The following is a 22,983-nucleotide window of genomic DNA, read 5'->3' as shown; positions in this document are numbered from 1 at the left end:
ATAACTCTAGCAAATCCCAATGATGAGTCAAATCTCTATTGTCAGTGCCAGCACAGAGCGACACTAGAGACCACAAGACAAATGCTGAGACAGCCTAATGGTGTGTACAGCTCAGCCTAAACTACTTGCATGTCTTGTTTTGTTCTTTTAATTCTTGAAAAGAATTAGAAAAGGATGTCCAATTTCACTGGAAGTGAAACAAAGCCACAGGGTTCTTTGTCTGTGGATTAAGCATTTTCAAGAACTAGCAAGAATAAATGTTTTCCTGTTTTCACTCTGTTTTCTCTACCTTATGACCAAGCCATGTAGGATATTTGCTGAGACTCGTAAGTTTTCTTGGTTTAGAGAACTTGTTTTGCAGAACTGTACATCCCAGTGAAGGAAATTAAGGTCAGAGATGAGAAAAAAAACACCTAAGGGCCTGAAATACTTTTAGTTTCTCAAAGATCACCCTGTGTGGGAATGATAGATTTAAAAATGGGTGGAACATCTAGGCCTGGAGTTGCATCAAGTTATTAATGAAAAATCTCTGAGATCTTTGTGTGGACCAAGATATTTGGGTGGTACAGTCTCCCTCTTTCTTCAGAAGAGGCACTGTGGCCTCACAAACTGAAAACTAGCCCTGTTTTTTCTGTGGCTTTAAAAATAACTATGTATCTTGAAAAGCTGTCTCAGCACTAGTGAAGGAGTGGAAAAAAAAGTGTATTATATCCCTATGGTTTCATACAGTGCAGCTGTGCTAACAGAGTGCATTGAGACTGGGACCAAAGGAAAGGCACAAAATAGTCCATGAAATGATCAGCTGAATCTAACAGTAAAGCTTCACGCAATGGGGAGATCTATTGTCCAGGTATTCTATTGCAGATGGAAGGTTTTGTCTTTTTTTTTTTTTTTTTAGAGGGAGGAAAATCCAGAATATTAATAAGTTCAAGACCTCTGTATTAATAAATTTTGTACTTAAATCAATGGGAAAGTTATCTTCTGATAGGAAGTCTACCTTAATTTAATTAAAATCTTTAAATATTCTTACAATATATTTGGACTAAATATCCATATTGGGTGGAATTAAAAGTTATGATTTTAATTCTGGGTGAGTATCTGTAGGATGATGATCAGATTTGAAAACAACCAAGTCTATAGATTTATTAAATCAGTTTTTAAAAATTTTATTTTTTTGAAAGAAGCAAGCATGCATCAACATACAGCCTTCAACAGTCCTTCCTAGGTCTTGGGGTAATTATTAGTGGTACAGGAATAATGGTACAAGTATCGACCAAATGTAATATGCAGTTGCCACAGTGGAGCTATTCCCCGTGTTGACTCTAAAAGTACAAGTGGTTAGTTTATAACCCTCTTTAGGTTACAACATTTTAACGTTTCTTCAGTGTTTATTTATTCTCTTCCCAAAGAATGTTCTGAAATATCGAGTTTACAACCTGTGGCTCATGTGATGGTAGTGGAAACAATTAAGCTAGAAGCTTTCAAAGCCACCACTGGGATTTTGATGCCCAAACTCATTAATTTTAATAAGAAGTGAGCTGCCAGTCATCTTAAGTGGTTTCTAAAATCTCAACCCATAAAAACACCTCTCTACTGGTTCCAGTTTACTAGGAGCTCAGAGCAAGGTAAACACATGTAACAAAATAGTAGGTGTTTAAAGGTGGAAAGTATGTGTTCAGATGTCTCTAAGACCATTCAAGGAACTAAATGGTGGCCTCAGCCTTGAGCTGGCAGATGTGGGCTGATGTGGGGGCTGCTCCCACCTTCAGCATCTCAATGAATTACTGAGTGATCAGAACGAGGCACAGCTTTGGTGGCAAGGAGAAGAAAGTCAGTGGAAACGGAAATCTTGGCAACAGTTCCAGCTGTGATGATCACACTGATTGTCTACTTTGGGCTTTCATGTCTGCTCCATGCTCTTGCCTTCTTAACGAGTTTCTGCCCACCACAGCCTTGTGGCCAGGATAGCGCTCTTCTCCCCAGCGTGCAGATGGATGGCTGGGTTACGTGAAGAGCTGGGCAAATTCACATCACACAGTGAAAAGCAGAGATATCCAGAGCAGTACCAAAACGAGCTGTCTTTGGGCAGTACCACCCAGCTTATATTCCCATTGCTTTGGCACAAGTGCAGCAGGGAACGAGGCCGGGGCTTTTTTGCCACCCGTTGCTGGCTGCTGTCATTGCAGTTACCCACATGGTATTTGTAGATGCTTGGTCCAGGTCCTTCCTACCTGCCTAACCCTCCCTATCCAAGTCCACACGGTGTTATCTTCCAAGCTGCTAAATAGCTGCATTTGTGTGTTGATACTTCACTGATCCACCATCATGGTTGGACAAAAATTAACAACTGTCTGCTCTGGCCTGAGGGACCCTCCCAATGCAAACCTGTGAGAGTCTTTCCTTTTACATGCGTTTGGAGATGGCTTTGTTTCAGCCATGAGCCTATGTCACAGCCTAAGAAGTCTTGAAGGCTTTGGAGAGCACCAAGATCTCTCCAGTAAAGTTGCTGCACTAAAGAAGGCTCATCCTCAACATGAATCATGGAAGAAAGTCTTAATGGGGAAAAAAAATCCAGAAACAGCAGATCTCTCTGCAATGTAAAATAGAGCATGTATCGAGTATGAGTGAGCTTGAAAAGGATTTCCTGAGAGTCTGAATGCCTTGAAAAATATGGGATTTTCTTGTGTCTTTTATTAATGAAAGCAATCTTGTAGAATTTCAGAGTTAGTTTAAACAAATGTCTGTCTTTTCTGTATCTGTCACATGATCTCTGAAGAACTTCATGAATGTTGGCTATGAGTGATAAAGTTACTGTAGGTTTTGCCAGCAAGTCTCATAGTAGCAACAATTAATTATCAGTAGCTATTGGAAGGACCTTTGGGTGAAACATGATGCAATTGCAACAGAGATGACCATCTTGACTGCTATTGTAATAAACTTCAGAAAAATCAAAAAGAAAAAAAGCTGCCATTAGTAGTAGATGTGACTTTTTTGGACGAGAACAGAACGTTCCATAAATGAAACATGTGGTTTCACTTGCAGCACATTTTGTACATTGTCACCAATGAAGTTTAGGATTTTTTATTACTTTTTCATTAAAATGTCTTACTGGTTTCACTCAGGAGGCAAAACTTTTCACGTGGCTTTAATTGTTTCTGTCATAAAAGTCATAGCATCCATGTAATAGAAATAGTTTTGCAGACCACAGCTTCATATTGCCTATTAATTATCTTCCATTTTATGTACTTACAACTCATTGGGCCATCCCAGAGACAGAAAAAGTTCCCTCTCTTGCAGTTAAGACCAAACAGGAATTTCTACTGGAGTTAGGGAGAAAAAAATCGTTTAGTGTCAGTACTGGTTTATGAGATTTTTGATTCAGATATCTTAGCTCACAAATGTATATTCACGTGGCTGCATATCAAAGGAGAGAGTTTGTATTGACTTTTTTTTTTTAATTAGCAAAACTCTAGAATATGAAAACAATAAAAGGCCTTTTTCTACATAGTTCCAGTCAGATGAAAGAGGTGGTAGTATTCCAAACAGGAGTGAAGAGCCCTGTCAGTATTGTTTCAAGTTGGCTTTGGATAGATCATTTACCTGCTTTTTGCTTCATTTCTCCATTATACAAAACCTGCTGGAGTTCAGGTCTCACATATCCAGTCCCAGCAGCCTAGCTATTAGACCGTGCTTCTGTCATCAGTCTGGGCTTCCCTGTCACCAATCCTAACTGGGATGAACAAGCATTATAATTGTTGCAGTCAAAACAATGACTTGTTTTTCACAGATGGTATCCAAAGTTTTTTTGGTTTGTTTTTTTTTTTAAAAAAGAAAATAAACTAGTGTTATCTCATTAATTTAATATCAGCTTCTGTTAAGGTATCTGTTTTCCTCAGAGAGTCACAGTTTTGCCATTTAACCTTCAGCCCAGTGGGGGAGGTGATGTTGACCCCTACCACAGCCTCTAAAGTCTGTAAGAAGTAATTAAAATGCCAGAAAACAACAATAGTGTCTCAGCTGCCTTTTCCCTTCTTTTCAGTTTAGTGTTTATTTCAGAGCTTACTAGGAAATGCCACTGCTGTCTTTAGTTGCTGCCCCAGAGCAAAATCCTGTCTCCTTGTATGCTTTGTTAGCACTTAGGAGCACCCACCAAGTAGTGTAGTCCTCTGCTTTCACTTTTTTCTTCGCACAATCCTTCACTTATTCATCAAATGTTTAAATGTTGTGTTTTGCAGTTCAAGGACAACAAAGATGAGCCCAGCGTTGGGCAGGTCCTCAGCAACAGCCCTGCCCGCTGTCCAGCTTTCTGAGCAGGTCCCACTGACATCTCCTTCCTTGAAGCCCCTGCAGATGGATGAAGACGACAGCCTGTCTCCTCACCTCCTGTTGCCAGATAGCATCAGCCAGCTGGAAGAGTTTGGCAGGCAGAAAAAATGGCACAAGAAGCAGCACAAACACCATCGCCAGAGGCAGTTCAATGACCTCTGGGTTCGGATAGAAGACAGGTGAGTCATAATGTTTATGGTCCCTGTCCTCTTCCTGCTCTCTCCTAACTCATTGCTTTTTACAGATACCAGATTTTGTTCATGAGACCATGAGGAGGGTTGGAGAAAAGCTAGATGAGAGAGATAGGGAAGTTTTTGGAGCCTAATGAAGAACAAGGAGGAAGGCTCATAGGCACATTTGACCTAAAAGTAAAGAGAAAAAAAGCTAACGCTTAGAACATTTAAATTATACAGAAACAAAGACTTGTCAAAGTGAAAACAGGAGCCTTCTTTCTTGCAATAATTATTTTCCAATCTTTACTGTCAGTTTTCAGCTCAAAGTCTTGCCTATTTTCCAGCCATGCAGAATATTCCTGGTGGTTTTTAAGATTCTGACATATCTGACTTTCAATCTTCTGAACTGTGTTCTGGGGCTGAAATGTTTTAACATCTCAGACTGCATTGGAAACAGCAAACTGGGGCAAAATGAAGTACTTAACTAAGGCCTCTGTGTGAAGAGAATTGAGGTAGAAACATTTCCGTGGCCATTCCAGTCTTGATCCAAGGTTAAAAATTCCCATTCAGTGTTTGAATAAAAGCCTTCATGTTTGACCAGGGCTTCTTGATGTGTAGCTTTTAGGATTCCTGGGCAACTTATTCTCCCACCTCTAAAATTGGGAAGGCAATGACTGTCTTTATCCAGGCCAAGCATTGGGTGGATAAACAGCCACAATGTTTATGGATCTCCTAACAAGGAATAAAATAATTTGTCGGGAACTGGCTGCTCGCCTATATAGGTAATGATTGTCTTTGAGCATTACTCTTATTCATAGTATCTAAATTCCTTGCAAGTAAAATGAGTCAGAGTCTCTCAGAGGCTTCTCCCTTTGCTAAGGAAAAAACTCCTCACATTTATGGTTTGGGATTTATTATTTTTTTAATTCATTCTTTTTTAATGGAGCAGTTGCTTCTTTTTTTTTTTTTTTTTTTTTTGTAGTTTATCGTATTCTCAGGGTGAGTGATGTAAGGGTTGTTATTAAGGTGATGCATATTAATCTTAATATAATAAGGCTATTTCTGAGGTTAATTCCAGCCTTGGTAAGAAGGATTCATGTGTTTTGTTCTCAAAGTGTGTTCAGAGCCATTTGGTTCAACATAGTTGATTGCCTTGAGAACAAGGGACTTTTCTATCTTTCTTCTGCCTGGGAACCACTGAGTTGTGGTGTCCCATGATGTCCCAGCATTTCACAAGGGTATCTGATCCAGCTTCACGATACGTGTCATACAACTGAGGTGCTTAAATAGATCTGGTGGGAGCCTGGCAGTTAGACACAATCCTGCCCCCATCCTATCTATTCAGAAAGGATATTCAATATTGGACCTGATATGGCTATGGAAATGTGCAGCTGGGGGCTTAAAGCAGTGGTGCTTGCGTAGTTGGCGGACTTTTGTGCCTTTTACTGGTTTTATTTGAGTAAGAAATGTTCCTAGAAAAAGTATTTTAAAAGGTAGTTCCCCAGGTCAGAGTTAAATTATTCGCTCTGTGCTCCTGTGAGATTTCATCTGAATCAAAACCTTTTATCCCTCTACTTCCATTTCATAAGGATGGAGATTGGGATAAGGAAACATAAGTTTCCACTCCCACCATGCTGGTGATGAACCAGACGCTGTGTGTCGCCTGCCTTGCTGAAAGATCCCAGGGAGATATTAGTGGGAGATCACAGCCCTAGAAATGAGGAAAGGCTGGAAGAAGGGAAGTCTGCCTTACTGCTTTCAGATGGTTTCAGTGCTTCTACAGTTCTGGAGTAACTTCTGGTGTTTTCCTGGAAACAAAACAAAACAAAAAATACAAACTGTTCCGTTCAATCAGAGACTCACAACCAGCTCTGGTTTCCCCATAAATTGGATGGGGTCTCAACTTTCATAAACCAGCTGCTGCATATTGTGCTTTTGGCAGTTGGGTTTCATCAGCATTAATTGCAAGCTGGACCTTGCGCAAGGCAATAAACAGTGAGTTCTCTCTAACTGGTCCCTTTCTGATTGTCAAGAAAACAGCAGAAATGTGTGCCTGTCACCAGACTTTGTAGTGTGATCGTTCTTGAGAGGAAATGGATAAGATGGCTAATGATATTGGCAATGAAGTCTTACCTGTGCAGGAGAGAAATGTGAACTTTAATTGTGTTGCCTCAATAATGTTCACCAGCACTCAACAGTGAGACTATTAGCACTCATTTTTGGAGGATAATCAGTGTACTAGAAGTTCACACTCTGGCCTATCCCATAGGTCCGTTGTGCATTTGCATATACATAAATTGGAGCCCTCCATGTTCTACATGAACTGAGGTCTCTGCATATAGTATTACCTTGAACTATGGCCCCGTATTTCCATATGGTTCTTCCAGTTTGAGTTCCCTAACTCACCTGTTATCATCTGAAACTTGATTTGTTCACCTTTGAGACACAGCAGAGCAATCTAGGTGACTGTTGTGGCTTTTGGGTGAAAGCTGCGTAAAACTCACTGTTTCCATGCGAGGTCTCCGGAATTCAGCTGTGTGAGCTGCCTTTCAACCTGAAAAGTCAAAGAGAAATATACAGGTGGAGGACAAATCCAGTCGAATTTAAACCAGATTATTGATTCTTGTATGAACCTCATTGAACTGTGAAATGACTGTGGTTCATGCAGCTCTTTTCCAAAGCTTTATTGACCATGGATTAGAGGACTTTATGAGCCATGAATTGCAGGGGTTTTATGGACTACGCATTTCTAGGCTATCTCATACACTTCCATGGAAATCTTGTGGTGTTTTTTTAAGCTACCAACACAGAAACAAAGGAAATGAACACAGGAGAACAATCTTAAAGGAACATCAAAGGTCTGACTCCAACCTATAAAAGCCAGGAAATCCATAATTAATGGTTCCACTAAGACTTCAGCTCACACAGTCATTCAGGTTTGATCTGAGGTTATAGCTACAATCTGAAATGGGCTTGTGAAAAATGAGTCATCATTTAATGTCACACATCATTATTAGTATTTACTTTCAGTTATACCCTGGAGATTGTCCTTTCCTTTTAGTTCTGTCTTAACAGCTGAGGCATTTGAGTTGGCACCCCTGAGTGGACTGTGTTTAGATTTGTGTGTTGGAGGGTTAGTACCGCTGTGGAGGATGAGAAAGCTTCTGCTCTGTCTTCTCCCTGTCTTTGACAGAGCTAAGATTTGCTGATCTCCTGGGTAATCGGCTATGCTGAAGGCTATTAAAAAATAGAAAATGCTGATGAAATGTGTGGTTTCCTTTCCCTTCTGCCTCCTTCCCCCAAAATCTAAACAAAATGAAAAAGCCCTGCCTGTCTGCAGTTTGTGTTTGAAATTGTTTGTCAAGAATCAAAATTAAATGGAGATTTCAAGTAGTGAGATTTTTTTCTTTAACTACTTGATTTTACAGAAACATGCAGATCTAAAATCTGACTTTGGGAGGAATTTGAACTTGGGCAAAACTTAAACACTAGCTGTCTACTGTAGCCAAAAGCCAGCTGGGGCAGCAGGGAGGGGAGGCAAAATCCTTGGGCTGGAAGACTGCAATTTGGCATATAGAGTGTGTTATTGTTCCTGTTGACACTCTGTTAGCTAAGTTTCCCCTTGTAATATAAATAATTAATTACAGATCATTCACTGGATTTTTATGATGAGCTGCTCAGTTAACTGAAAGAGTAAAGAAAAGTCTGTGACATTTCAGAGTAGTCAGTGAAGGCCAGATCAGGATCGCACCTTTGTTCTAGCAGGCAAATGGTTTAAGGCTACAAACAAAACCAGCCCAAGAGAACAGAGAACCTCTCCCAGCTTGAGGGGAGCGTTATAGCTCCTGGGGCCCTAAGGCAGGGTGAGAGGAAGACTCCTGGGAAAAGGGAGAGAGAGGAGTTAGTAACTGGGAGAGTGTTTCAGGAGATAGGAGGGATGGGATCTGGGGGATGTGAAAGAGAGCAATACAGTGGTGGGAAGAAATAATTGGAGAGAATGTAATGAGCAAACTCAGAGGTTCATTCCCACTGCTGAGGAAGAGATCTGAGTGAAGCTGGTGTTTTGGAAAGACACTGAGGACACACAGATGCTTCACTTGCACAGGAAAGAAATTAAAGAAAAATAATTGTTATCAGAAGAGTAAAAAATAAATTCTTGTCCCAGATGTAAGCTCAGCCCTGCAAAACCTATCATTAGTGGGAAATGAAATGAATTCCCCGTGTAATTGGAAATGGCATTTCTCTGATAGCCCAGTGCTGACTATTCAAACCCAGATGAATGCAATAACATCATAGATACCAACTTCTTTTGGAAGCAACAGTTATTTTAGGCAAAAAAAATAAAAAAGTTATACCAGTGATGGATGAAGGGAGACAATGTGTAATAAGCTGCACTAAGTGTGCCTGTATAGAGTGAACCTTATCAGTTTGGATGGAATTTAAGCACTTAACCTGTTATCCTTTCTTTCAAGACAATGCAGTGATGGAAAACAGAACTCTGTCAACTCAGACAAACTTTTAATTTCACTTAACTGCATCTGAAAGGTAAATTTCAGTAAATGAATCCAAATTGCTTCCTTTTCACAACACACAGTGCTGAAATACAGTACTTAACTTCATTAAAGAAAAGACTGCTTTTCTTTAGAGGAGACCTAGACACTTTTGAAGTCTAACAGGTAAATTGTGGTCAGATCATTTCCCTCCATATGGTAGCTTTGAGCTTGAAATTTCCATCACTAGGGCCTTGTTTGTTTAAATTATTCTATCCACCTCCCTGGTAAGGATACTGCTCAGAGAGTGCATGCCTATTGGTGCTCATGGGGAGGGGGGATCACTCCCTCCTCCAGCCTGTCTCCATGCAGCCGAATAAACAGTTGCCACCATTGCATTTATTTGCCCTGCGCTCAACCAGGGATGAGGATGTGGCTTCAGGACCTTTCTGACTTGTTATAGTGAACCTGCCTCCCAAAGGAACTCCTCCAGCAGCCAGGAACGGCAGGAACTTAAGTGTGTTGGAGTCCCACCTTCCCTCCCTTGTCCTGCCTCAGTGCTGTTCGGGTCTTAATGGTGTTGTGTGGCCCCTTGGCCTTCCTCCAGCACTTCTGTCAACCATTTCCTTCACTGTTCTCCTGGCAAGATTTCCTTCTCGAGAAACTTTCATGATCACAGTCCCAATAAGTGACTAACGCCAGTCTCCAGGGTAGGGCATGCAAATATCTACTCATCAGAAAAATCTCATGATTTGACAGCTTGGGTACAAGGCCCTTCTGTGACACTGAGTGATCTCAAAACCCCTCCTGGGCAAATTCTCCCTCCTGGTTCCTCGGTGGAAGATGAACCTTTGTATCTTGAGCTGGCCTAAAATCTGCTCTTAGCTTCCCCAATTTTTTATGAACTCTGGTGGATATACAGTGCCAGAAAAAGACATTTGGGGCACTGAAGCAGTGTCAGTTGGTCTTTCTCTCCCCATGTTCCATGCCTCTCTCAAACATGCAGTCTTTCTTCTGTGAAGGCATCCTCAACTCCTCCTGAGCAGAGAGCAAAGCATGGGGAATACTGCATTTTCCCCTTCTTAGTTTCTTACTGCTTCCCTTTGAGCCCCCTTTAAGATGAGCAAATGGCTTGATGCCTCCTTTAAACAAGGACTGATGTTGGCAATTCTTTCATCATGCCCTTTGTACAGCCCCAAGTATGCAAGCCCTCCAGTGGAAGTAAAATAACAGCACGGTATAACTCAGAGCAGTATAAATGAGAGGTAAATCTCCCTGACTGTAACATACGATATGGTGATGACATATCCTCCCTCCCTAGATGGTTTTTACTGAGGCTTCTTGGATTATCAGGTTGGTCAGAGTGCACAGAACGTATTAATTAAAGCTGTGAAACCTGGGCTCAGCACACAACTCTCTCATGCATCGCAGTAACGGACGGGAAGTCCTGACATTCGTGTCCAAAATTCTAGCATCTCCATGCTAATAGACCCTCCCTGTCAGCTGGCTGAGTGATAACTTCTTTCCCCTTGTAAAGTCAAAGAGTTAATTTGTTATCCTCCAGATGGGGCTGAAAAGATGTGCAGCCACACTTTCACCTGCTAGACACACAAAAAGATCTATTGTGTTTTACACTGTTCTGTATAAAGTGCTGCCACTGTGTGATGAAAGAAACACAGATAAACTTTAAAAAAATAAGCAAAAGCCTTGCGTATTTACTTTTACTATTGCTTAAGTGTCTCACCACCAGTATGAACAATTAATATGAAACAGTATGCAAACCATATTTTAATGAAAGATATAAATAACTGAAATAAAATAATTAGCGACAAATAACATAAAAGTGACTTGGAAATAGAGGCATAATTTGTATATAGATTTCGCTTTTATTTCATGAAACTAATTATTGGTAATGCTTTAGTATTTTATTTTTGTGAAATTTAAATCCATCATGAATATTTAATCCATATTTTTGAAGGCAAGCAAGTAACAAAATCGGAGCACACAAAAGCTAGGATTTTTGAACAGTGAGGTATTTTTCAGCACTGGATATCCAAGAGCCCTTTCTGCTCCTTCCTCCTCAATGCTGATTAAGATTAAAAATACAATGCAAGATGTTTTATGGAACCTATTAAGAGCTTTCTCTTCCTTTCTTGTTTTCTGCTTTTCATTTGGGATGTGTTGAGTAAAGATAGTCTATACTGTATACTTATATCTGCCACAGCTTGGTGTATAATTGTGACGTGGGCTGAACATAGCCCTACCATTGCTAGCTTTGTTAAGCCACCTAAGATCTGTCTGATGCAGCACAAACAGAATGTTTGCTTAGGATTCAATTTCAAGAAGGAGCAGCTGCTGAGATGATAATCTCTTCCTCTGTGATGCACATCCCCACTTGTTCCACTGTTTCTCAGCCAGTGCAGCCTCATTTCCTCACCCAGTGCCAGGACTCCTCTTGATTTTTGGGCAACCTGTTAAGTTTTCAGTTCCATGGTTCTCCATTTTCTGCTTAAATGTTCTCTTTCTCCAATACTCTTTCTACCTGCCCTTTTTAACTCTGGCTGTGTGCGCTTGGCATGGGCCCTGGAGCAAGGAGTAGGAAGGGACCCCTCCAGCATCTCCATCCCCAGACCCCTGCACTCACCTCCACCTCTCTGAGCTCACCTTGCAGGAGGCTGTGATCCTACAAACACTGCACTTCACTTTGCAGTCAGTCCATGCCAATGAAAGTGTGGGCTTTTGGGACCTACAGCCTTCAGCACAACCTCTTTGAGACAGGGACATGTCTCACTTGTAGCTAACATGTCTTTGTCCTCTGGCATTACTACAGACTGCAGTAGGTAGGAGGCATAGCTAGGCATCCTTCATTTTTTAAGCAGGAGGAAGGTCTCCATGTTATTTCACCTTCTTTGCTTTTCCTGCCATTTTCACACAGATGTATGTGTGGACAAGACAGTCAGCCACAGGAAACAGTTACCCACAGGAAAGGTGCCTGTGGGTATAAAAGTAGAAGCAGGTTTATTTTACCTACAGCTTGTGTTAATGTTAATATTAAGCTACCACAGTTGACTAGGTTAGACTCTATTTAAGTCTTGAGATTCCCATCCACAACGAGTCAGTCATAAAAATAAGGTTTCAGGACTGGACCTATAGTACAAAGTGTCTCCTGTGGAGCGAGGCAAAAAAGGAGGGTGCTTATTCCACTGAAAGAGTTAACATTAAGTGAGTTTGACGGTCTTCTGTGTTAATGCAAGGCTTTTTCTCCAGCTATTTTTAGTCTGTTCCAGCAGTGTATCCCACTGTGGTCTGGTATGCAAGAGCTTTGAGGTTTGCAAACACTTGTATTTCTGTGTTGTGAGAACAGAGCATTTGTGTGTTATTGGAGCGTGTGTTCCTTTGGCGACTGAAAGGAGAGGCAGACCGCGCATGTGATCCATGCACATGTTTATTGTTGCCTGTGAATAACCATGTACAGCAAATGGGCTCTGGAAGAAAGCTTGTTAGCAGATGTCGTCATGGCCCTTCCAATTTATAAATATGAGCCTTGACATTTATATTTTCCATATCCAGGGCTTTCACTAGCCAGATGTTCTGAGGATTGGCTCCTTGGAGCCTTTAACTATGACTCGTCATGGCATATTGTCTATCGCACACAACCCCCCCCCCCCCCCCCCAACTGCATTTCTGGCTCCTATCAAAGAGATAAGAAAGGAAAGTGCACCGAGTACCCTCAGGTGAAGGGAATTCTTCTGAAACTGGAATGCACTTTAACAGCTCTACAAAAATCTTTACATTCACTCCACTGAAAAATAAGTTGTCTGGTTTAACAGGCAGAGAAAATTCAAATCACAGTAGCACTTTTCTCCTACTGTTTGGGGTGGGTGAAGAGTGTGGTTTGTGTTAAATTTGCAAGGCTAACTGCAGTTGCAGACACTGTAAGAAGCGCTGAGTGGGCTCTTGCCCAGGGTGAGTTGGATTCCTTAAACACAGAAGTGGGTAGTAAAGCACCTGTGCTCCCTCAATTGCAATTCTTGATACAGAGGTTTTTCCTTTAGCAAGTGTTGTGTTTTCCCAATCGAGCAGGGTGGTCGCCAGCTCCGCATTCAGACTCCTGACTTACAGCACTACTCAGCTGACAAAATGTGGCTGTTTCCATCTTCTTCAGAGTGAACTGAATTGCTCCCTAGACTGGTACAGCCAGCACTGGCCCTTCAGGGAGGTTGGACCCCTGTGCACACGAGGTTTGGAGCTGCTGGGGTCAGGAGCAAAGTATTGCCCCACTGCCCAGGCTATGGAAGCAGCAGAGACCCATCCGTGCCACGGCTGCTCCTTGCACTGCACCCACCAGGGAGAAAAGTTAATAGAGTTGTCTCAAATGCTGGTTTTGAGGTGAAGATGGAACCTCTGAAGGGACATTGCTTGCTGTGTTAATCGCTGTCTGTCTCTGCCCCAGGGTTATGCAGATGTGTTGAAAAGATCACTTACAATCTAAAAGCCAGAACAAACCTTTTTCTCAAACACTGCAACCCTAAACTGGACTTATTATATATTTGAGTGATCTTCATACCTAGCGGTATCTAAGCCCTGGGAGATTGCAAATCTGCTGTTCTTCAAGGTAAATCTCCAGACTTAGCAGAGCTATATAAAATCCATAAAATGTAAAAAAACCTCATCATCCAGTGAATGCACTAGAGTTACCATAAAGAAAAAGAAATGTCTTTAAAATTCAGTGAAAATGCAAACACACAACACTATCAATGCTAGCCCAAAGGAAAACGGTGAGGGAGATGGGATTGATTTCTGGTACTGCTGTTCCCCTTCTGACTAATGAGTTTTATATGAGATTAAGTGAAGCAAAGTATGACAGGGAGGAAGGTGACATTCCTGTTGTGGTGGCCAGTTGGTTTATAAGAGGAGTTTGACCACAGTTATAGTGTGATAGTGGTTTATCTAAGAGGACAGATTCATTGTAGAATGAAATGGGAGGAAATTTGATTCCTTTACACTCCCAGCAGTGCGAGCTGTGCTGCATGCTGAAAACCCAGCAGGACCCCAAAGGGCAGCTGTGGACTAGGTCCAGTTGCTAGCTGGGATGAAGGAGAAGTAGGATTTATTTAAATTCATATGGTTTTAATGCTGTAAAATCCAGGTTCCTGCAATTATGAAAATGCCAGGCCAAATTCTGATTTCACTCAGATCTCCTCTTTACAATTCCTGAATAACTTAACTGAACAAAGTAAGCTTTATACCTGGGGCCTGGGCCCACGACACTGGAAGGCGAGGGAGCCAAGCCTATTCCTGTGAGCTGCTGGGTGTCAGGGATGCCTCACACAGCAGTACTGCGGAGAGACGTGGTGCAGGCCGTGCTCACAAAAGCTCAGTTCTGCAGAGACACTTCAGGGTCCAGGTTATGATACCCAGCAGGGAAAGCTGTTGCAGCCTTTCCAGGCCTGCAGGCCAGCGAGCAGCTTTTTATGAGCCACCAATGGCTTCTCCAGGCTTTCAGAAGGTTTGGAAGTGCTTGGGGAGAAGGTGTTTATGCTGTAGCTGGTATCACCATAGTTGCTTTGCAAGCAGCAGGAGGAACCCTAAACCATGTGGACAATGCAGCAGTTTAATGTCCTTGGCATTTCTGCCGGGTAGATATGCCTTATGAACCCTTTCATATTTTGAGAGTGAGTCTGTTGGAAAGAAAAAGAAGCCAGTGCTTTTGTTCAGTGGAAGAAGCTTGAATTCAATACTGCTCCAAATAACAGGTTCAAAGATCTGACCCAACCTTAATTATTCTTACTAAGAGAGATTCTGGAAAAATACAAGCAGTGAACAGGAAAGTGAGCCCAGTGAATTAGAGAGAAAAATGTGATACAGACTAAGTGGAGAGAAAAACTGTTACACGGAGATGGAAAAAGAACAGGGAGAAGGAAAAGAAAATTAAAATCAAATGGAAAAAATGCAGTATGTTGGACATCCAATTAAGCCAGTTTATATTTTGGTTGTTCATTCTGTTCCTTAATACATTGCACAGGCATCTTCTTAGCTGAAATAATTGTGTGTCTTAGAGAACAGACTTGGAGAAAATACTTAATTTTACAGGATGTTTTAGGTATTTCCCCACCACTGCCTATTCTAAATCATTTTAAAATCTGGAGGGGAAAGTCGATATCTTTTACAGTGTTTAACAAGAAAGAGACAGGGTCAAATATATAGATCTCTGTGAATGTATGTGTTCCCCAAGCACTTCTAAACATGTATGGTTAATTCTGTGCATCTGCAGAAAATATTTGAGCTATAGGGCCCACACAATGCCAAACACTTGAGTACATATAGGAGAGGGCAGACTGAGTCACTCTGGTTCTAATTAATTGAAAGGTTGAACCCAAGACATAAAATATGGATTTTGATTTTGACCACCCCAAAAATGCAAATTGTTTTGTATGTAGGGCTGTATGGGTGAGAGCAGGCAGTTTGCAAAATACAGACAGAAGTTAGATGTTCTGCTCATGCTTGGGATTTGGTTCAAAACCACCTGGTTGCAGCACCATCAAATTAACTCTTTACGTGTTGTGTATCAGCAGGTTGCCCAAAAATCTTCACAGACTGCATCACTGCCAAGATTTTTACAATACTAAGCCCATCTGTGTCTGCACCCTTGATTTTCTTGCTTACTTTGGCTGTAAAAACTGCAATCATCATCTGTCCAAGGACCAGTGAAACAAGTACTTGGTTATTTGAGCCATGATGATGAGTGCCTTAATTGCGCATACAAATCAGGTACACAGCCAGATGTGTGCAGTGGGTGGGGGTGAGTTTGTGGATGTTTTTGAGCCCACATCACTATTTAGACTACCATGAACACATCCTGGCTCAGATGTCAGGGCAGAACTGGTGAAACAAAGGGCTCTGAGCTGTCCTCCCTTAGCAAGGGCCAGGCCCTGGGTAAAACTGGGATGCATTATCCCAGCTCTGTGATTGCCTTGTCCCAGTGCAGAATCATGAGAGGATACGCTTAGGATATTAGAGAATCATCAAAGCATTTCTTAGAAGGGCAAAGGAAAGAGCTAATGTTGTCATCTCCTGCCTCAGGACCACCCAGACATTACAACAAATCATGGGTCTTCAGCTACAGTATCTTGAATTATTGTTCACAGGGATTTTAAATAATTTAATTTTTTTTCCTCTTTTTTTTTTCCTTTTTTTTTTCTTTTTTTTTAGAGGATGACATGTAGTTTCCTGATCGGCTGGTTTTAATAAGGTCGAAATCTTTGTTGTTGCTAAATCAGAGAGCAATATAACATCTTTAAGTCATTAGATGGGAATGGGGTAATTACTCAGAGGGTGTGCTTCAAAGGTTATTGGTTTTTACAACATTCTGTGTTTTTACACCATTCTGGAGTTGTCTGGAAAGGAGCAGCGGGCCTGATCCTGCCGTTGCCACATGTGTGGGTGCAGGATTTGTATTTGCAGGGTTTTCCTGAAGGACTTCAGGGCAGGAGGCTGAAAAGGGCCATACACAGTCTCCTCTGGGGATGGGAGAAAGCTAAACCTGACCGTGAGGTGTAGAAAACTTTCCCACATGCTGGAAGTTCACTTCAGAAAAGGGCCCTTGGGCTCTGCTGGAGTTGTTTCTCACCTGTTCCTTCCCTCCCTGCTGGATGTGTCCCCACGCCCAGGGGACCCTCAGGCTGCATTGCTGAGGCAGCAAACTCCTCTCCTCCTCTTTCCCCTGTCTCTCATGCAGCAGTCCCCATTGCCCCCGTCCCATCTCCGTCCCCTCCTCTGGCCCGAAAGCAGATGATACACTTTGCCTTAACAACATGACCCAACTGTGGCTTGAGGATAGGTTGCTCAGCCTTTCTGCAGCTCAGTGTCACTCCGAGGCTGAATTTGTCATCACAGAGGTATTTTGCAGGTGCCCTGGGCAATCAGGACCTGCAAATCACAGCGAGAGCCTGCAAAACGCTTCACACTGGGTTAATGCTGGTGGTGTCACACTAACGCTTCAAGGTCTTGACTCAGATCAGAGTCAGGGGAGTAATAGAAGTGATTTAACAAGGTTTTGATGGTTCCTTGGTGGGTGGCACGGGGATAAAAACAAATCTCCTGGCTTCTAGTCCATGGCCCATCCAGAGAAGGGGCCAAAAATGCACCAGAAGCATCTGAGTTGCATTTCAAGGTTGAGTCTCCTCCTGCTTACACCATCATGGCCTCCCTGGGACCCCTGGGCCAAGTAAACCACCTTCTACTCCTTCTTGTCAAACCTCAGAGCTAAGGCCCTCAGGAGGGGACAGCAGGCTGCTGCCCTGCCGTGCCCGTTGTTGGGGAGCCCCTGTGGGACCGCGGAAGGGAGCCGTGTCCCCACCAGCTGCTGCTTTTTTGTGCTGAAGAATCAGCATTTTTTCTCTTCCCCACCCTGTGCCCCATCCCAGTTTAGGAACCCATTCTTACCAATCAAAGCCTTCACCGGGGCAAGAACTTGGCTGGGATTTGGGAATCCTGAATTCCAGAGATAGAGATCTTCAGAAGCAGTTCATCTCACCTAAGTTAGAGACATGCCTCTGGGGGGGGAGAGGATTGTCCTCTGAAGAGGTCTCATTCCCCATGAACTGTAGCAGGAACACAGCTGAATAGCTCCAAGTACAAGCCTGCAGCTGACATAGCTACAATTAATCCCACCCTTTAAATCCTATTAAAGGCTGGGGCATCTGAAGGACTGCCTGCGATTCTCCTTGATGGCACATTCTGCAGGTGCTACTGATGGCCTCAGTCCTTCATGTTCAGGAGATGAAGGTGCCTCACTACTTCCCTTCACTCCCCCAGCATCTAATCGTTGTGTGCAGAGTCCTGCTCGCCCCCCCACACCCTTCCTGTGTCCCAGCACATGGTGACAGTGTGGCTCGGGGTCATGGCATTCTTGTTCACAGCTTTCTGTCCTTTCAGGGCCAATGCCAGGTGAAATTTGTGCTTCCCTTTCCCTCTTTTCCTTTGCTAGCCTCTTCTTTCTCCTAGAGATAAGCAATGGGCAGGTGTAGTCCCAACAAAGAGCAGGGCTGGAGGAATAGACCTCTGTCAGCAGACACGCACTGCCCTTTGCCTCTGCACGGGGGTCGGAGGCTCACAGGTGCCCCCTTCAAGGAGGGGAATTGCTCTCTGTCAGTCTCCAGAGGAGCCTGAGCATTGAAACAAGGCTGGATCTGAGCTTGACATTCCTCTCAGGTGGAAAGGTGGTTCCCATTTGAGTCTTGTCAGAGGGAAAGCTCAGATTGACAGTGACGGGTTGTTGAAATGCTCCCAATGTTGTTGCCTGACCCCTCTATTGATGGTGTGGCTGCAGCTGCCTCCCCGAGACTGCGGCTGTGCTGCTCGCAGGGCGGGTGGATGCTTGCAGCGTGGAAATCAGCCAAAGATCTGGGCTCCCAATAGCCCTGGGGTAAAGGGAAAATAGTAGAGATATGGCTCTTCTTTGGCTCATCCCCCGTCTTCTCTGTTGGCCACAAACCAGTATGTGATATTGCTCACTCATTCAGACATGCAAAGGCAGTTTACTACACTACTGCAAATAAGTAGTGGCCTCCTCTGGATCAAAACTAGATTCCTTAATCAGATCCAGGTTGGATTATTATTTTTTTTTAATGAACTGAACCTTGCAAAAGCATGAGCTTCTTGGCCTCGATCCCACAAAGGACTTTAGGACGTGCTGAGTTGTAGGTATGTGAATACTAGCCTTGCTGGAAGCACTCGTGTGCTTGCAGTGCTTAGCATCCTGCTAGTCTGGGACCAGGACACTCAGCATCCTGCAGGATTTGGCCCTCAGGCTGCAAGAACAGTGTCCATAAGGAAGGCAGTGATGAAGATACAGATGTGGGAGACAGAGCCTATGCTGATCTAAAGAATCGCTTCCAGAAACATGTCAAATAGTAATGTGAAAATTTCATGAGATGGGGACTTCACATTCCCTTTAAGAGGTTACTGTAGTGGTTTTCGCAGTTAAATCCTTGTGACATATTTCTAGTGTGATTTTTTTTCTACCCCATCATACTCTTTTTTTCCTCGTGGTTGAGCACCTATTCTTCTCTTTCAAATGTGTGGTCAGACTTCTTGCCAGCCAGCTTATTTACATACTGCAGTGGGTTGGTCCCAGCGCTTTAAGCAGATGTATCTTTCAAATCTTGATTAATAAATTTTGATGACATAAATAGGTCTGGTTAGTTCCAAGAATAATTGTCTTCACTAGCAGAACATTATTTCTGATCACCAGAAAAATAATGTGATCAACTCCTTTCACATCTGTTCATTAAATGAAAAGGAAAAAAAAATAGGGTAAAATTTGTTTGAAAAGAAACAGGAAGCATATGCTTAATATCACTTAAAAAACCCCTAGCCAGCATAAGGTTAACATCAAATCACAAATGCAAAACAGCCATTATTGTATTTACTCAAAAATTTTCTTTCAGTTTACTAGCTCTTTAGGTTTTCAACTGAAACATGCATTTTTTCAGGGTTCAGTCTATGCTGGCATATTGTCTTAGTAAGCTTCTTTCATCAGATGCTATTGTAAGAAAAGCTGAGTCCACATTTGTTTACGTTTATTAAAAATAGTTGTCATTTGTGTATATCGCTCCTTTGATCCAAAAAAATGCCCAAACACTTTGTAAGTTATGCTTAAAAGGGTCACTTCCTCCACCCTGAACAGAAACCATGTTGGGGCTGAGGCAGATTAAAAATGCATAGAAGTATCACCATAGTTGGGTTGGTCCTCACCCCATCAGAGCACCATCAGTTTTCCATAAGCTTCAGAACAGTTACTGGGACCATAAAGGCAGTCTGAACTTTGGGGGCAAAAAGTAGTGAAAAGACTGTCTTCTTGGAGATTGCCTGTTTTTCATGCACTTTCTTCTGCTTTGCAAATAAAGAAGCACTACCTACTGCACAAAGCATAGGGTTGGTAATATCTCAGCTAGACCTACTGTTTCCAGTGTAAGGCAACTCCAGAGAAGACACTAGCCAGCTGGGCAGAGCCAGAGAAGAGTAGAATAAAGGATGGAGGGAAAGCACCTGAGGACTTGCAGAGAATGGCAGAGGGAATTGTCTGTTTAATAGAGAGAAGACTGAGGTGAAGAATGGTTAAGTCTTCAAAACACATGAAAGGCTGCCGAGGAGAGGAAAGGAATAAACCTGTCCATGGGGACTGGAGAAGTCACAAACTGTGCTGTAGCAAGGGAGATTTAGTGAAACACTGGGCAGTAGTTCTGGATGTCAGGAATGGTGAAATGCTGGAATAGATATCTGCAGAGACTCTGGAATTGCTATCAGTGTAGGATTTTCTGAGACTGGGTTAGACATAAGTGTCAGGATTTAATTTTGTTCCTGTCTTTGGGACAGATGGGCCAGAAAGTCTCTCCTGGTCCTATCTTCTGCTATTCTGCTGTGGTGTCACATGTGGGCAGATGAGCCCTGCTTATATGGATAAACCAAGTCACGCTAAAAGTTAGTGAGCTCCTTGCAAACTCCTCTCAAGCTAAACCAGAACAGAAATTTCCCCAAGGGGTTGCATGTGTGTTTGATTTATTTTTCAGTTTTAAAATGTTCCCAAATCATCAAGGTGCTTCAGCATGCCTCCAGCATAGAGGACTTGAATCATGTAATTGGATTCAGTAGGGTCTGTTCACAAAGCCTGTGCCTGAGGCCCCATTTTTGGGGAAAGTCTTACATGTTCTAATGATGGTAAGACAGTGTATGACTAATGCACTGATTTGAAAAACTGCCCTATTATCTGATCAAAAGTACAAGCTCATGAATATGATACTGCAGGTCATTTGGCTAAAAGATACCTGGAGTCTTCCAAATTTTTAAAACAATCCCATACACAGAAGCAAGGAAGAGAGGTATGAACAGTGGAGCCAGTGGTTGCCTGTTCACCACAAATCATGCGGAATGTTTTATTAAAGATATTTTTATCAGACACGAGAGACTGAAATACAGAATATCCTGGGCTGGCAAGAGAAGGCGTGATAATAATTTAGATTATTATCCCTCAGATCTGTGATTCGTTTTTATTATTCTCTGTGCTGATTTCAGAAATTATCAAAACCTCCCTGAGGACAATGGAAGGTTTCCAGTTGAGTTCAGGGGACTCTGCTGCTGCTTTCATCCTTAGGGATGGTCCGAGGGTCAGTGAGATCCTATGTACACTTGCAAACATGCTCATAGGGAGTTTGGAGAAGTCATCTCCTGACACCAGGGCCACCTCTAAGATTAGGTTGTAATATAACTTGGATGCCTAGGACCCCACCGTGACCCCTAGGAAGAGAAGGATCCTGAGCAAGAGTAAGGCCTCCCTAGAGACCTGCACTGGAATCTGGGGAGGTTTCTCTCCCCACTCACTATAGAAACAGCCTAGTTACAAACTTGGATCAGAGGTTTTACACAAGGAATTGTGTAGCATTTGGTAAAAGGTATCATTCTCTTTAAATATCTCAAAACCACCTTGGCAGTTGGCTAGAAGTAGAGTTGCATTTAAGAAAATGTCTTATATGGATAAACTGTGATTCATTTGGTATTAGCATGCTTTGTACACTTTAATGGAAATGCACTGTTCTTCTCTTGTAAAGGACTTAAGGATTTTTTTAAAAACAAACCACCCCACCTTGCAGTATTTATCTTAAGAAGGAAGCCTTTGTAGAAATCTAATGTCTTGAAAAAAGAAAATGGCCTTGCTGACTGAGAAGTGCAGTCAAAAATTCTCAGGTCTTCTGACAGGGAACCCTGGGATTTTAAGTAAACCATAGGGATTTTTTCCCAAAAAAATACCTATTTTCAAGTGTTTCAACAAAACACTTCTGGCAGTTGACTAGAAAATGGAAACATCATACAGAAACATAAAATGTTGATTTCAGGCTGCTTTAGGAATCCCTTAGATGTAGTTGGCTGATGAATGGACACGTGATTCTTATAGGGGTTCCCTGGCCAGCACTGTTCCCCATCAAACATCTCATACAATACATCGCTGAGGTGCAGAAAGACAGTTTGCGCAAGGGACTATTTCATCTCACTAGAGGATCAAGCCCAGAGAATGTGTCAGGAGCAGGATACACCCAAACTGCAAGTCTGAATGGCATTTTAGCAATGTTTTTTAAATTGAAATTGAAAACCAGACCCTTCTTGCAGTTTAAATTTAATTTAGGGCTAAATTGTGTAGTTCTGTAAAGTGATAAACAGTAAACAAAATATGAGTACAGGCACCTACCCATACTTACCCTAGGGAAAACTGGTACAAGGGAAAACCCCCAAAATTGTGATCCCACTGTCAATGTTGCAAGATCTGTGCACCACAGCATCACTCAACAGAATAAATGAGGTCTGATTCAGAAGTTGGAGCATGACTGCATTTCTGTTGAATTACTCAGAGCATGTAGTACCTAGTTTTGTCAGAAGTATGCTTTAATGATGCTTTGTATTCACTGTGGGAAGGCCGTTAGTATATTACAGGAGTTTGGATATGCAGTGCCTAATCTGGTATCATTCTTGCCAGCACTAAATTAGCCACTCAAAAGAGCTGGACAAGTTTGAAACAGCGGCATTAGGTTATGCCAGATCAATTCTTTGTATTAAGTGACTGCAGTGGTTTTGATGCAATACAGCAGAAGCTTTGAAGCTATGTGTCTTGTATGCTCAGTTCAAGACATAAACGAACAGCTCACCATGGGAATTTAGATAAGAGTTTTCTCTGGTAAGGCTTGATTTCAGAATTCTCTATTTACAGCAGTTTGTTTCTCTGGAACAAGCACCACTTCTCACTGTCACAGTCCTAATACTGGTTAGATGGATTATCTGCTCCCATGAAGCAATTCCCATGTCTTTAATTCAAGACTGCCTTTTCTTTTTGCCCTAATTCATTGCACATTACTTAAGATCACTTCTTACTACAGAACAGCTATCTCACCCAGAAGATGTGGTGACGGTATAAAGGATGAGGGAAGAAATGAAATTAATTATCC

At 42.3% G+C, this 22,983-nt stretch overlaps 1 protein-coding gene across 1 annotated transcript in view; it reads left to right on the top strand.

Moving 5' to 3' along the window:
• TRABD2B (TraB domain containing 2B) overlaps positions 1-22,983 on the top strand; it is a 294,426-nt gene that overhangs the window by 264,926 nt on the left and 6,517 nt on the right. Inside the window, exon 6 of the mRNA XM_042785821.1 lies at positions 4,236-4,505. Coding sequence (XP_042641755.1) covers positions 4,236-4,505 — 270 coding nt within the window. The remainder of the gene's footprint in view (positions 1-4,235; positions 4,506-22,983) is intronic.

This window comes from Tyto alba, unplaced genomic scaffold, assembly GCF_018691265.1.
Source record: "Tyto alba isolate M040663 unplaced genomic scaffold, T.alba_DEE_v4.0 Super-Scaffold_1000006, whole genome shotgun sequence".
Classification (NCBI taxonomy): domain Eukaryota; kingdom Metazoa; phylum Chordata; class Aves; order Strigiformes; family Tytonidae; genus Tyto; species Tyto alba.
The sequence above is the reverse complement of the archived record's forward strand: the minus strand, read 5'-3'. Positions and strand labels throughout refer to the sequence as shown.